General features: G+C 43.0%; 1 protein-coding gene across 1 annotated transcript in view; it reads right to left on the minus strand.

Annotated features, from left to right (window-relative positions):
- Positions 1-15,511, minus strand: part of sv2 (synaptic vesicle glycoprotein 2) — an 82,279-nt gene that overhangs the window by 66,401 nt on the left and 367 nt on the right. The window contains exons 2-6 of the mRNA XM_065291430.2: positions 15,119-15,175; positions 14,861-15,022; positions 14,042-14,204; positions 13,829-13,950; positions 13,170-13,333 (exon numbers count right to left, since the gene is read on the minus strand). Coding sequence (XP_065147502.1) covers positions 13,170-13,333; positions 13,829-13,950; positions 14,042-14,204; positions 14,861-15,022; positions 15,119-15,175 — 668 coding nt within the window. The remainder of the gene's footprint in view (positions 1-13,169; positions 13,334-13,828; positions 13,951-14,041; positions 14,205-14,860; positions 15,023-15,118; positions 15,176-15,511) is intronic.

Genomic DNA, 15,511 nt, shown 5'->3' on the forward strand with positions numbered 1-15,511 from the left:
GAAGTTGTTATAACTAAGGCATACAATGTACAATCTGCCCCACACTTCACATGTTTGATAAGAGTCTTGGCCTGAACACATTTTAATGCCAATATTCAGCTTCAGTCCTAGCGCCACCTAGAGGTAGCAGGAAATGCCTTGTTTTACGCTGTGATTCACTGTTCTCAGAGATTTAATCAAATCATTATCATATCAGGTGAGACTGATCTTAAGCCCTTTGCGATGATAAATTGCGAAGATCTTGACTTTTCGTTGAAGGGCGTGTCCGTGGCGGCCTCGCAGAGTGATGTTTCGCCATGAGAAAGCTGTTGTAACTCAGGCATGCAATGTCCGACCTGTCACAGACATCATACGTTTGACAAGGGTCCTGGCCTCAACACATCAATGTTACAACAATCAAATACAATCATAGCGCCACCTGCTGCACAAAGGAGGTGTGGCACTTCAAAGTTCCTTTGAATATCTGCCTATATTTACCCACTGAAATTTCAATCCCCCTGGTTCATTGCTTTACTAAGGCCATAGAGTGGCGGTGCACATGCGTGCGAGGGCCCTTCCATCACTGCTTGCAGTTTTAATTATTATTTATTCTTCTTCTTCTCCAAAGTGAATCGCATTTTTGAGGGGCGAAACATGCTCGAAAACTCATGAAATTTTGCACACATGTCAGAAGTGGCGAAAATTTACATGTGGTATAGGCGCCAGAAGTGGGCGTGTAAAAATGGCTCGATAGCGCCACCTGCAAAATTTCAAGAGAACAGCCCCCCCGCTACGAAAAACGTACAGATACGAAATTTGGTAGGATCATCTATCACCCCAAGACCTACAAAAAAGTCTCTCGGAGCAAAGCTCTAAACCCAACAGGAAGTCCGCCATTTTGATTTTTTGCCTTGATTTTTGTGCAAATTTGGTCATTTCCAGGCTTCATACTTTAACGAACTCCTACTACAGATTTAATCCGATCATCGTCATATTTGGTCAATCTCTTGTAAAGGCCTTTGCGATGTTAAATTGCGGAGATCTTGACTTTTCGTTTGAGGGTGTGTCCGTGGCGGCCTGACAAATTTCTGCATTTTCGCCATGAAACAGGAAGTGGCTCTAACTCAGGCATACAATGTCCAATCTGCCCCACGCTTCACATGTTTGATAAGAGTCTTGGCCTGAACACATTTCAATGCCAATATTCAACTTCACTCATAGCGCCACCTAGAGGTAGGAGGAAATACCATGTTTTACGCTGTGATTTACTGCTCTTAGAGATTTAATCAAATCATCATCATATTCGGTCTGACTGATGTTAAGCCCTTTGCGATGATAAATTGCGAAGATCTTGACTTTTTGTTGAAGGGCGTGTCCGTGGCGGCCTGGCAAAGTGTGATGTTTCACCATGAAACAGGAAGCTGTTGTAATTCAGACATACATAGTCCGATCTGCCCCCAACTTCACACGTTTCATAAGGGTCCCGGCCTGAACACATCAACATGGCATAATTCAGTATCAGTCATAGCGCCACCTAGAGGCAGCAGGAAATACCACCTTTTATGCTGTGACTTACTGCTCTTAGAGATTTAACCATATCAACATCATATTTCATCAGTCTAATCTCAAGACCTTGTGTGATGATAAATAGCAACGACCTTGACTTTTCGTTAAAGGGCGTGTCCGTCGCGGCCTCGCAAAATATCGCTAAATGAATCCCATTTTTGACAGCCTAAACAAGCTCAAAAAGTCATAAAACGTTGCACACACGTCAGAAGTGGCAAAAATTTACATGTGGCATAGGCGCCAGAAGTGGGCGTGCAGAAATGGCTCGATAGCGCCACCTGCAAAATTTCAAGAGAACAGCCCCGCCGCTACGAAAATCCTACAGATACGAAATTTGGTAGTGTCATATGTCACCCCAAGACCTACAAAAAAGTCTCTTGGAGCGAAGCTCTAAACCTCACAGGAAGTCAGCCATTTTGAATTTTTGCTGTGATTTCTGTGCAAATTTTGTCATTTCCAGGCTTCGTACTTTAACGAACTCCTCCTAGAGATTTTGTTAGATCGTCATCATATTTGGTCAATCTCATCTAAAGGCCTTTGCGATGTTAAATTGCGGAGCTTTTGACTTTTCGTTGGAAGGTGTGTCCGTGGCGGCCTGACAAAGTTCAGCGTTTTCGCCATGAAACCGGAAGTTGTTATAACTAAGGCATACAATGTCCAATCTGCCCCACACTTCACACGTTTGATAAGAGTCTTGGCCTGAACACATTTCAATGCCAATATTCAGCTTCAGTCCTAGCGCCACCTAGAGGTAGCAGGAAATGCCTTGTTTTACGCTGTGATTCACTGTTCTCAGAGATTTAATCAAATCATTATCATATCAGGTGAGACTGATCTTAAGCCCTTTGCGATGATATATTGCGAAGATCTTGACTTTTCGTTGAAGGGCGTGTCCGTGGCGACCTCACAAAGCGTGATGTTTCGCCATGAGAAAGCTGTTGTAACTCAGGCATGCAATGTCCGATCGGTCACAGACATCATACGTTTGACAAGGGTCCGGGCCTCAACACATCAATGTTACAACAATCAAATACAATCATAGCGCCACCTGCTGCAAAAAGGAGGTGTGGCACTTCAAAGTTCCTTTGAATATCCGCCTATATTTACCCACTGAAATTTCAATCCCCCTGGTTCATTGCTTTACTAAGGCCATAGAGTGGCGGTGCACATGCGTGCGAGGGCCCTTCCATCACTGCTTGCAGTTTTAATTAGGGCCCGAGCACACCAGGGTGTGAGGACCCTATTGTTTTTGCTCCGTTTATTATTATTATTCTTCTTCTTCTTCTTCTTCTTCTTCTTCTTCTTCTTCTCCGAAATGGATCGCATTTTTGAGGGCCTAAACATACCCGAAAACTCATGAAAATTTGCACACGCGTCAGAAGTGGCGAAAATTTACATGTAGTATAGGCGTCAGAAGTGGGCGTGTAGAAATGGCTCAATAGCGCCACCTGCAAAATTTCAAGAGAACAGCCCCCCTACTACGAAAAACGTACAGACACGAAATTTGGTAGGGTCATCTATTACTCCAAGACCTACAAAAAAGTCTCTTGGAGCGAAGCTCTAAACCCCACAGGAAGTCAGCCATTTTGAATTTTCTCTGTCATTTTTTGACATTTCCAAGCGTCGTACTTTAACGAACTCCTCCTAGAGATTTAATCCGATCATCATCATATTTGGTCAGTATCATCTAAAGGCCTTTGCGATGCTAAATTGCGGAGCTTTTGACTTTTCATTGGAGGGCGTGTCCGTGGCGGCCTGGCAAAGTGTAATGTTTCGCCATGAAACAGGAAGCTGATGTAATTCAGGCATACATTGTCCGATCCGCCCCTGACTTCACACGTTTGATAAGGGTCCAGGCCTGAACACATCAACATGGCATAATTCAGTAACACTCATAGCGCCACCTAGAGGCAGCAGGAAATACCATGTTTGATGCTGTGACTTACTGCTCTTAGGTATTTAACCATATCAACATCATATTTCACCAGTGTAATCTCAAGACCTTGTGTGATGATAAAAAGCAACGACCTTGACTTTTCATTAAAGGGCGTGTCCGTGGCGGCCTGGCAAAGTATCGCTAAATGAATCGCATTTTGACAGGCTAAACAAGCTCAAAAAGTCATAAAACGTTGCACACACGTCAGAAGTGGCAAAAATTTACATGTGGCATAGGCGCCAGAAGTGGGCGTGCAGAAATGGCTCGATAGCGCCACCTGCAAAATTTCAAGAGAACAGCCCCGCCGCTACGAAAATCCTACAGATACGAAATTTGGTAGGGTCATATGTCACCCCAAGACCTACAAAAAAGTCTCTTGGAGCGAAGCTCTAAACCTCACAGGAAGTCAGCCATTTTGAATTTTTGCTGTGATTTCTGTGCAAATTTTGTCATTTCCAGGCTTCGTACTTTAACGAACTCCTCCTAGAGATTTTGTCAGATCGTCATCATATTTGGTCAATCTCATCTAAAGGCCTTTGCGATGTTAAATTGCGGAGCTTTTGACTTTTCGTTGGAAGGTGTGTCCGTGGCGGCCTGACAAAGTTTAGCGTTTTCGCCATGAAACAGGAAGTTGTTATAACTAAGGCATACAATGTCCAATCTGCCCCACACTTCACATGTTTGATAAGAGTCTTGGCCTGAACACATTTTAATGCCAATATTCAGCTTTAGTCCTAGCGCCACCTAGAGGTAGCAGGAAATGCCTTGTTTTACGCTGTGATTCACTGTTCTCAGAGATTTAATCAAATCATTATCATATCAGGTGAGACTGATCTTAAGCCCTTTGCGATGATAAATTGCGAAGATCTTGACTTTTCGTTGAAGGGCGTGTCCGTGGCGGCCTCGCAGAGTGATGTTTTGCCATGAGAAAGCTGTTGTAACTCAGGCATGCAATGTCCGACCTGTCACAGACATCATACGTTTGACAAGGGTCCTGGCCTCAACACATCAATGTTACAACAATCAAATACAATCATAGCGCCACCTGCTGCACAAAGGAGGTGTGGCACTTCAAAGTTCCTTTGAATATCCGCCTATATTTACCCACTGAAATTTCAATCCCCCTGGTTCATTGCTTTACTAAGGCCATAGAGTGGCGGTGCACATGCGTGCGAGGGCCCTTCCATCACTGCTTGCAGTTTTAATTATTATTATTAGGGCCCGAGCACACCAGGGTGTGAGGACCCTATTGTTTTTGCTCCGTTTATTATTATTATTCTTCTTCTTCTTCTTCTTCTTCTCCGAAATGGATCGCATTTTTGAGGGCCTAAACATACCCGAAAACTCATGAAAATTTGCACACGCGTCAGAAGTGGCGAAAATTTACATGTAGTATAGGCGTCAGAAGTGGGCGTGTAGAAATGGCTCAATAGCGCCACCTGCAAAATTTCAAGAGAACAGCCCCCCTACTACGAAAAACGTACAGACACGAAATTTGGTAGGGTCATCTATTACTCCAAGACCTACAAAAAAGTCTCTTGGAGCTAAGCTCTAAACCCCACAGGAAGTCAGCCATTTTGAATTTTCTCTGTCATTTTTTGACATTTCCAAGCGTCGTACTTTAACGAACTCCTCCTAGAGATTTAATCCGATCATCATCATATTTGGTCAGTATCATCTAAAGGCCTTTGCGATGCTAAATTGCGAAGCTTTTGACTTTTCATTGGAGGGCGTGTCCGTGGCGGCCTGGCAAAGTGTAATGTTTCGCCATGAAACAGGAAGCTGATGTAATTCAGGCATACATTGTTTGATCCGCCCCTGACTTCACACGTTTGATAAGGGTCCAGGCCTGAACACATCAACATGGCATAATTCAGTAACACTCATAGCGCCACCTAGAGGCAGCAGAAATACCATGTTTGATGCTGTGACTTACTGCTCTTAGGTATTTAACCATATCAACATCATATTTCACCAGTGTAATCTCAAGACCTTGTGTGATGATAAAAAGCAACGACCTTGACTTTTCATTAAAGGGCGTGTCCGTGGCGGCCTGGCAAAGTATCGCTAAATGAATCGCATTTTGACAGGCTAAACAAGCTCAAAAAGTCATAAAACGTTGCACACACGTCAGAAGTGGCAAAAATTTACATGTGGCATAGGCGCCAGAAGTGGGCGTGCAGAAATGGCTCGATAGCGCCACCTGCAAAATTTCAAGAGAACAGCCCCGCCGCTACGAAAATCCTACAGAAACGAAATTTGGTAGGGTCATATATCACCCCAAGACCTACAAAAAAGTCTCTTGGAGCGAAGCTCTAAACCTCACAGGAAGTCAGCCATTTTGAATTTTTGCTGTGATTTCTGTGCAAATTTTGTCATTTCCAGGCTTCGTAGTTTAACGAACTCCTCCTAGAGATTTTGTCAGATCGTCATCATATTTGGTCAATCTCATCTAAAGGCCTTTGCGATGTTAAATTGCGGAGCTTTTGACTTTTCGTTGGAAGGTGTGTCCGTGGCGGCCTGACAAATTTCAGCGTTTTCGCCATGAAACAGGAAGTTGTTATAACTAAGGCATACAATGTCCAAACTGCCCCACACTTCACATGTTTGATAAGAGTCTTGGCCTGAACACATTTCAATGCCAATATTCAGCTTCAGTCCTAGCGCCACCTAGAGGTAGCAGGAAATGCCTTGTTTTACGCTGTGATTCACTGTTCTCAGAGATTTAATCAAATCATTATCATATCAGGTGAGACTGATCTTAAGCCCTTTGCGATGATAAATTGCGAAGATCTTGACTTTTCGCTGAAGGGCGTGTCCGTGGCGGCCTCGCAAAGAGTGATGTTTCGCCATGAGAAAGCTGTTGTAACTCAGGCATGTAATGTCCGACCTGTCACAGACATCATACGTTTGACAAGGGTCCTGGCCTCAACACAATGTTACAACAATCAAATACAATCATAGCGCCACCTGCTGCACAAAGGAGGTGTGGCACTTCAAAGTTCCTTTGAATATCCGCCTAAATTTACCCACTGAAATTTCAATCCCCCTGGTTCATTGCTATACTAAGGCCATAGAGTGGCGGTGCACATGCGTGCGAGGGCCCTTACATCACTGCTTGCAGTTTTAATTAGGGCCCGAGCACACCAGGGTGTGAGGACCCTATTGTTTTTGCTCCGTTTATTATTATTATTCTTCTTCTTCTTCTTCTTCTTCTTCTTCTTCTCCGAAATGGATCGCATTTTTGAGGGCCTAAACATACCCGAAAACTCATGAAAATTTGCACACGCGTCAGAAGTGGCGAAAATTTACATGTAGTATAGGCGTCAGAAGTGGGCGTGTAGAAATGGCTCAATAGCGCCACCTGCAAAATTTCAAGAGAACAGCCCCCCTACTACGAAAAACGTACAGACACGAAATTTGGTAGGGTCATCTATTACTCCAAGACCTACAAAAAAGTCTCTTGGAGCTAAGCTCTAAACCCCACAGGAAGTCAGCCATTTTGAATTTTCTCTGTCATTTTTTGATATTTCCAAGCGTCGTACTTTAACGAACTCCTCCTAGAGATTTAATCCGATCATCATCATATTTGGTCAGTATCATCTAAAGGCCTTTGCGATGCTAAATTGCGGAGCTTTTGACTTTTCATTGGAGGGCGTGTCCGTGGCGGCCTGGCAAATTGTAATGTTTCGCCATGAAACAGGAAGCTGATGTAATTCAGGCATACATTGTCCGATCCGCCCCTGACTTCACACGTTTGATAAGGGTCCAGGCCTGAACACATCAACATGGCATAATTCAGTAACACTCATAGCGCCACCTAGAGGCAGCAGGAAATACCATGTTTGATGCTGTGACTTACTGCTCTTAGGTATTTAACCATATCAACATCATATTTCACCAGTGTAATCTCAAGACCTTGTGTGATGATAAAAAGCAACGACCTTGACTTTTCATTAAAGGGCGTGTCCGTGGCGGCCTGGCAAAGTATCGCTAAATGAATCGCATTTTGACAGGCTAAACAAGCTCAAAAAGTCATAAAACGTTGCACACACGTCAGAAGTGGCAAAAATTTACATGTGGCATAGGCGCCAGAAGTGGGCGTGCAAAAACGGCTCGATAGCGCCACCTGCAAAATTTCAAGAGAACAGCCCCGCCGCTACGAAAATCCTACAGATACGAAATTTGGTAGGGTCATATGTCACCCCAAGACCTACAAAAAAGTCTCTTGGAGCGAAGCTCTAAACCTCACAGGAAGTCAGCCATTTTGAATTTTTGCTGTGATTTCTGTGCAAATTTTGTCATTTCCAGGCTTCGTACTTTAACGAACTCCTCCTAGAGATTTAGTCAGATCGTCATCATATTTGGTCAATCTCATCTAAAGGCCTTTGCGATGTTAAATTGCGGAGCTTTTGACTTTTCGTTGGAAGGTGTGTCCGTGGCGGCCTGACAAAGTTCAGCGTTTTCGCCATGAAACAGGAAGTTGTTATAACTAAGGCATACAATGTCCAATCTGCCCCACACTTCACATGTTTGATAAGAGTCTTGGCCTGAACACATTTTAATGCCAATATTCAGCTTCAGTCCTAGCGCCACCTAGAGGTAGCAGTAAATGCCTTGTTTTACGCTGTGATTCACTGTTCTCAGAGATTTAATCAAATCATTATCATATCAAGTGAGACTGATCTTAAGCCCTTTGCGATGATAAATTGCGAAGATCTTGACTTTTCGTTGAAGGGCGTGTCCGTGGCGGCCTCGCAAAGAGTGATGTTTCGCCATGAGAAAGCTGTTGTAACTCAGGCATGCAATGTCCGACCTGTCACAGACATCATACGTTTGACAAGGGTCCTGGCCTCAACACATCAATGTTACAACAATCAATTACAATATAGCGCCACCTGCTGCACAAAGGAGGTGTGGCACATCAAAGTTCCTTTGAATACCCGCCTATATTTACCCACTGAAATTTCAATCCCCCTGGTTCATTGCTTTACTAAGGCCATAGAGTGGCGGTGCACATGCGTGCGAGGGCCCTTCCATCACTGCTTGCAGTTTTAATTCTTCTTCTTCTTCTTCTTCTCCGAAATGGATCGCATTTTTGAGGGCCTAAACATACCCGAAAACTCATGAAAATTTGCACACGCGTCAGAAGTGGCGAAAATTTACATGTAGTATAGGCGTCAGAAGTGGGCGTGTAAAAATGGCTCGATAGCGCCACCTGCAAAATTTCAATAGAACAGCCCCCCCACTACGAAAAACTTACAGATACGAAATTTGGTAGGATCATCTATTACTCCAAGACCTACAAAAAAGTCTCTTGGAGCTAAGCTCTAAACCCCACAGGAAGTCAGCCATTTTGAATTTTCTCTGTCATTTTTTGACATTTCCAAGCGTCGTATTTTAACGAACTCCTCCTAGAGATTTAATCCGATCATCATCATATTTGGTCAATATCATCTAAAGGCCTTTGCGATGCTAAATTGCGGAGCTTTTGACTTTTCATTGAAGGGCGTGTCCGTGGCGGCCTGGCAAAGTGTAATGTTTCGCCATGAAACAGGAAGTTGATGTAATTCAGGCATACATTGTCCGATCTGCCCCTGACTTCACACGTTTGATAAGGGTCCAGGCCTGAACACATCAACATGGCATAATTCAGTAACACTCATAGCGCCACCTAGAGGCAGCAGGAAATACCATGTTTGACGCTGTGACTTACTGCTCCTAGGTATTTAACCATATCAACATCATATTTCACCAGTGTAATCTCAAGACCTTGTGTGATGATAAAAAGCAACGACCTTGACTTTTCATTAAAGGGCGTGTCCGTGGCGGCCTGGCAAAGTATTGCTAATTGAATCACATTTTGACAGGCTAAACAACCTCAAAAAGTCATAAAACGTTGCACACACGTCAGAAGTGGCAAAGTTTACATGTGGCATAGGCGCCAGAAGTGGGCGTGCAGAAATGGCTCGATAGCGCCACCTGCAAAATTTCAAGAGAACAGCCCCGCCGCTACGAAAATCCTACAGAAACGAAATTTGGTAGGGTCATATATCACCCCAAGACCTACAAAAAAGTCTCTTGGAGTGAAGCTCTAAACCTCACAGGAAGTCAGCCATTTTGAATTTTTGCTGTGATTTCTGTGCAAATTTTGTCATTTCCAGGCTTCGTACTTTAACGAACTCCTCATAGAGATTTTGTCAGATCGTCATCATATTTGGTCAATCTCATCTAAAGGCCTTTGCGATGTTAAATTGCGGAGCTTTTGACTTTTCGTTGGAAGGTGTGTCCGTGGTGGCCTGAGAAATTTCAGCGTTTTCGCCATGAAACAGGAAGATGTTATAACTAAGGCATACAATGTCCAATCTGCCCCACACTTCACATGTTTGATAAGAGTCTTGGCTTGAACACATTTCAATGCCAATATTCAGCTTCAGTCCTAGCGCCACCTAGAGGTAGCAGGAAATGCCTTGTTTTACGCTGTGATTCACTGTTTTCAGAGATTTAATCAAATCATTATCATATCAGGTGAGACTGATCTTAAGCCCTTTGCGATGATAAATTGCGAAGATCTTGACTTTTCGTTGAAGGGCGTGTCCGTGGCGGCCTCGCAAAGAGTGATGTTTCTCCATGAGAAAGCTGTTGTAACTCAGGCATGCAATGTCCGACCTGTCACAGACATCATACGTTTGACAAGGGTCCTGGCCTCAACACATCAATGTTACAACAATCAAATACAATCATAGCGCCACCTGCTGCACAAAGGAGGTGTGGCACTTCAAAGTTCCTTTGAATATCCGCCTATATTTACCCACTGAAATTTCAATCCCCCTGGTTCATTGCTTTACTAAGGCCATAGAGTGGCGGTGCACATGCGTGCGAGGGCCCTTCCATCACTGCTTGCAGTTTTAATTATTATTTATTCTTCTTCTTCTCCAAAGTGAATCGCATTTTTGAGGGGCGAAACATGCTCGAAAACTCATGAAATTTTGCACACATGTCAGAAGTGGCGAAAATTTACATGTGGTATAGGCGCCAGAAGTGGGCGTGTAAAAATGGCTCGATAGCGCCACCTGCAAAATTTCAAGAGAACAGCCCCCCCGCTACGAAAAACGTACAGATACGAAATTTGGTAGGATCATCTATCACCCCAAGACCTACAAAAAAGTCTCTCGGAGCAAAGCTCTAAACCCAACAGGAAGTCCGCCATTTTGATTTTTTGCCTTGATTTTTGTGCAAATTTGGTCATTTCCAGGCTTCATACTTTAACGAACTCCTACTACAGATTTAATCCGATCATCGTCATATTTGGTCAATCTCTTGTAAAGGCCTTTGCGATGTTAAATTGCGGAGATCTTGACTTTTCGTTGGAAGGTGTGTCCGTGGCGGCCTGACAAATTTCTGCATTTTCGCCATGAAACAGGAAGTGGCTCTAACTCAGGCATACAATGTCCAATCTGCCCCACGCTTCACATGTTTGATAAGAGTCTTGGCCTGAACACATTTCAATGCCAATATTCAACTTCACTCATAGCGCCACCTAGAGGTAGGAGGAAATACCATGTTTTACGCTGTGATTTACTGCTCTTAGAGATTTAATCAAATCATCATCATATTCGGTCTGACTGATGTTAAGCCCTTTGCGATGATAAATTGCGAAGATCTTGACTTTTTGTTGAAGGGCGTGTCCGTGGCGGCCTGGCAAAGTGTGATGTTTCACCATGAAACAGGAAGCTGTTGTAATTCAGACATACATAGTCCGATCTGCCCCCAACTTCACACGTTTCATAAGGGTCCTGGCCTGAACACATCAACATGGCATAATTCAGTATCAGTCATAGCGCCACCTAGAGGCAGCAGGAAATACCACCTTTTATGCTGTGACTTACTGCTCTTAGAGATTTAACCATATCAACATCATATTTCATCAGTCTAATCTCAAGACCTTGTGTGATGATAAATAGCAACGACCTTGACTTTTCGTTAAAGGGCGTGTCCGTCGCGGCCTCGCAAAATATCGCTAAATGAATCGCATTTTGACAGGCTAAACAAGCTCAAAAAGTCATAAAACGTTGCACACACGTCAGAAGTGGCAAAAATTTACATGTGGCATAGGCGCCAGAAGTGGGCGTGAAGAAATGGCTCGATAGCGCCACCTGCAAAATTTCAAGAGAACAGCCCCGCCGCTACGAAAATCCTACAGATACGAAATTTGGTAGGGTCATATGTCACCCCAAGACTTACAAAAAAGTCTCTTGGAGCGAAGCTCTAAACCTCACAGGAAGTCAGCCATTTTGAATTTTACTGTGATTTCTGTGCAAATTTTGTCATTTCCAGGCTTCGTATTTTAACGAACTCCTCCTAGAGATTTTGTTAGATCGTCATCATATTTGGTCAATCTCATCTAAAGGCCTTTGCGATGTTAAATTGCGGAGCTTTTGACTTTTCGTTGGAAGGTGTGTCCGTGGCGGCCTGACAAAGTTCAGCGTTTTCGCCATGAAACAGGAAGTTGTTATAACTAAGGCATACAATGTCCAATCTACCCCACACTTCACATGTTTGATAAGAGTCTTGGCCTGAACACATTTCAATGCCAATATTCAGCTTCAGTCCTAGCGCCACCTAGAGGTAGCAGGAAATGCCTTGTTTTACGCTGTGATTCACTGTTCTCAGAGATTTAATCAAATCATTATCATATCAGGTGAGACTGATCTTAAGCCCTTTGCGATGATAAATTGCGAAGATCTTGACTTTTCGTTGAAGGGCGTGTCCGTGGCGGCCTCGCAAAGAGTGATGTTTCGCCATTAGAAAGCTGTTGTAACTCAGGCATGCAATGTCCGACCTGTCACAGACATCATACGTTTGACAAGGGTCCTGGCCTCAACACATCAATGTTACAACAATCAATTACAATCATAGCGCCACCTGCTGCACAAAGGAGGTGTGGCACATCAAAGTTCCTTTGAATACCCACCTATATTTACCCACTGAAATTTCAATCCCCCTGGTTCATTGCTTTACTAAGGCCATAGAGTGGCGGTGCACATGCGTGCGAGGGCCCTTCCATCACTGCTTGCAGTTTTAATTTCAAAATGTGTTTTGAAATTAACACAAAATGTGCGCGTCAAGTAAACCTATGTGCATCATGTGTTTTGTCAAAATAAGTGCCTGCTATAGACTAAGGCTTTATAATTAAAAAGATGCGCATGTTTGCCAAATACAGAGTTTTATCAGAGTTTACTGTTAAGGGAGTGTCTTGTATGTATTTTGTGAACGTGAGCGTCTCTTTTATCATAAACGGTTTTGACGCGTGTGCAGCAGGTACTTCTTATGACAAAACATGTGATGCACATGGTTCACATGACGCAACAAACACATATTTTGAAAACACGAGCAACACATACGACACTCCAAGTCCGGACACATAGTTTAAATTTGCGCCCCTCGGAAGAGCTGTCACGAGTCGCCAATGGTAGTCGCACAAGTTTTTTTTTATTCATCTGATAATTATGCACCCGCAGATAATTGGAACCCAACGCAGCCCCTTTTCAACTCTCCTTTCAGTTTATTTGCTGTACAGTCAAATCAAAGAAAAATTACCGTCAGGCCGGATTAGCCCTGGCCTACTTTGACTCAGATGTATTCACTCAGGTTAAGTCAACTAGCTTGTGGTGGACTCTGTTTGTACCTCCATCAGGAACTTTGGGCTTTCTGGCATGAAGAGTCTGAAGATAAGTGCTGATGACAAACTGGGAACCGAGCAGAGGATCACGAAAAGACGCCAGCTTTGAAAATCCAACCAGCTCAGATGAACATTCAAAGATGTTCTGGGAATGACCAACCACGCCACGCCTAAACAAAGACATTCAAAATATCATTAACATTTAAATGTAATATTATAAGTGACCCTATCTGTGAAATCCAGGCTAAATTCTCATAATTTAATGATAAGTATAGAAGAATCAAAGTTTGATTGCATTAATTGATTTCAATCTTTGACATGACCTGGATGACATGTTGGATAGTGCAGATTAAGGGGCGGATAATCTCCTTCTGACATCACAAGGGGAGCCAGATTTCAATGACCAATTTTTTCACATGCTTGCAGAGAATGGTTTACCAAAACTAAGTCACTGGGTTGATCTTTTTCACATTTTGTAGTTGATACAAGCACTGTAAAGCACAAGTATAACACTTAAACATAAAAGTTGTCCCCTTTAATATTTAAGATATCAAGGTTGTATTCTCACAGAATGTTCTTTAAGCTACATAAGATAAATTTATATAGAAAAAAGTCAATCACAAAAAATTATTAAACATTCACAGGCAACATTTGGTCACATTTACCTGCAGCCAAAATATTTCCAGCCATCCAGAAGGTGGCGAGGGCGCTGATCATCGCTCCTCTCCGAAGACGAGGCTGGAATTCCGTGAAATACGAGAAGATTACGGGAATGGATCCGCCTACGCTGAAAACGAGATGGGATGTGTTCATGTGATGAGATTTGTGTCCACATCAAACATGACGTCAATGTCTGCGTAGACAAAATTCTTTGTTACCCGACTCCACTAAAGAACCGCAGGAGCAGAAAGAGCCAAAAACTCGGGGCTAAACTGGCTGCAGCCCCAAACGTGCCGTTCACTGCCAGAGAAACGACCAGGACACTTTGCCGTCCTCCACGATCAGCCAGGTTACCCCATAAATAACCCCCAACCATCATACCTGACGGAGAAGAGCACATGGGTAAAACAGGACGTTAACACAACAGGTTCACCTGTATGCTTAGTTGGTAACGCAAAAGGTTGTGGGTTCGATCTCAGGAAACGCATAAATGTAAACCTTGAAATGCTCTGCAAGTGTCTCCAAAATGCAGAAATGTAAATGGTTGGACTAAGACTTAACCTACAAACTGTGTGACGGACGCATGATTCTGCATTTTGCCAACCAATAACAACCATATTGCAGTGTTTAAGTAAACAGGAAAGAAACTGCAGTTTTACTTCATAAAAATGAGAAGTGAAAATAAAGTACAAAAAAAAAAAAAAATAATCAGAAGCAAAGTTCATTTTCTTTCTATTTTGCTGTTTCATAACATGGTACCCTGAATCATTTGTCATACTTTGCGTTTTTCCTCTTTTAAAGAAACTTACAAAACACTTTGCGGTCCCCCTAAATAAAATATGAAGCAATATGAAGCGTTCAGACTGTAAGTCAAAGAAAAACTGTGTATAATAAATTAGACGTGGGACTTTAGGACTTGATCATGAGTTTGTCACCGAATCGTGTTGTTTTTGCTACTACGTCCATACAATGACAAAAAAAGATTTGTTCATTTTAACCATTGGTTCATTCAAAGTATAACCAGTAAAGATAATAACCCAAAAATATGCTGGCGGTAAGAATTCCCATATCAGCCGAACTGAGATGCAGGTCACAGCGTGCGGTGGGCAGCAGGAAAGACACACACAGTATCTCCACAGCATCACTGGCATTTGCCCAGCCACAGATGACCAACAACAACCAGTGGAAGAGCCCGAACCCTAAAGAGAGACATTAACATTCACTGATTCATCTGTACACAAATCTGAGACTGAGATACTTCAGCACTTTTAAATACATAGAGGTGAATTATTAACCTGTTGCTTCAACAGCCTCCTCATAGGTGAGTTTCTTCTTGCTGGTCACCTGATCATCTAGAAACGCACACACACAATTATAGACTGACACTTATCAAGAACTGGGGTATTACCATGGTACAGTGATGAAATCAGATGGAAATATCATGGTACTTGGACAACCTCAACCTAAAACCTCAATCGTAGACATATAAACACAAAATCGGGGTGGAGAATACATTACATACAATCCATGCTATTACTATAGCAGGAATAGGCAACGTCGGACCTGGTGTGCCGATGTCCTGCAGAGTTTAGCTTAAGCTCTAATAAAGTACACCTGAAATAGCTAATTAAGGTCTAAAAGTCACCTGTAAACTACAGGTAAGTTAGGTTAGGGTTGTAGCTAAAATC

This window comes from Paramisgurnus dabryanus, chromosome 23, assembly GCF_030506205.2.
Source record: "Paramisgurnus dabryanus chromosome 23, PD_genome_1.1, whole genome shotgun sequence".
Taxonomy (NCBI): Eukaryota; Metazoa; Chordata; class Actinopteri; order Cypriniformes; family Cobitidae; genus Paramisgurnus; species Paramisgurnus dabryanus.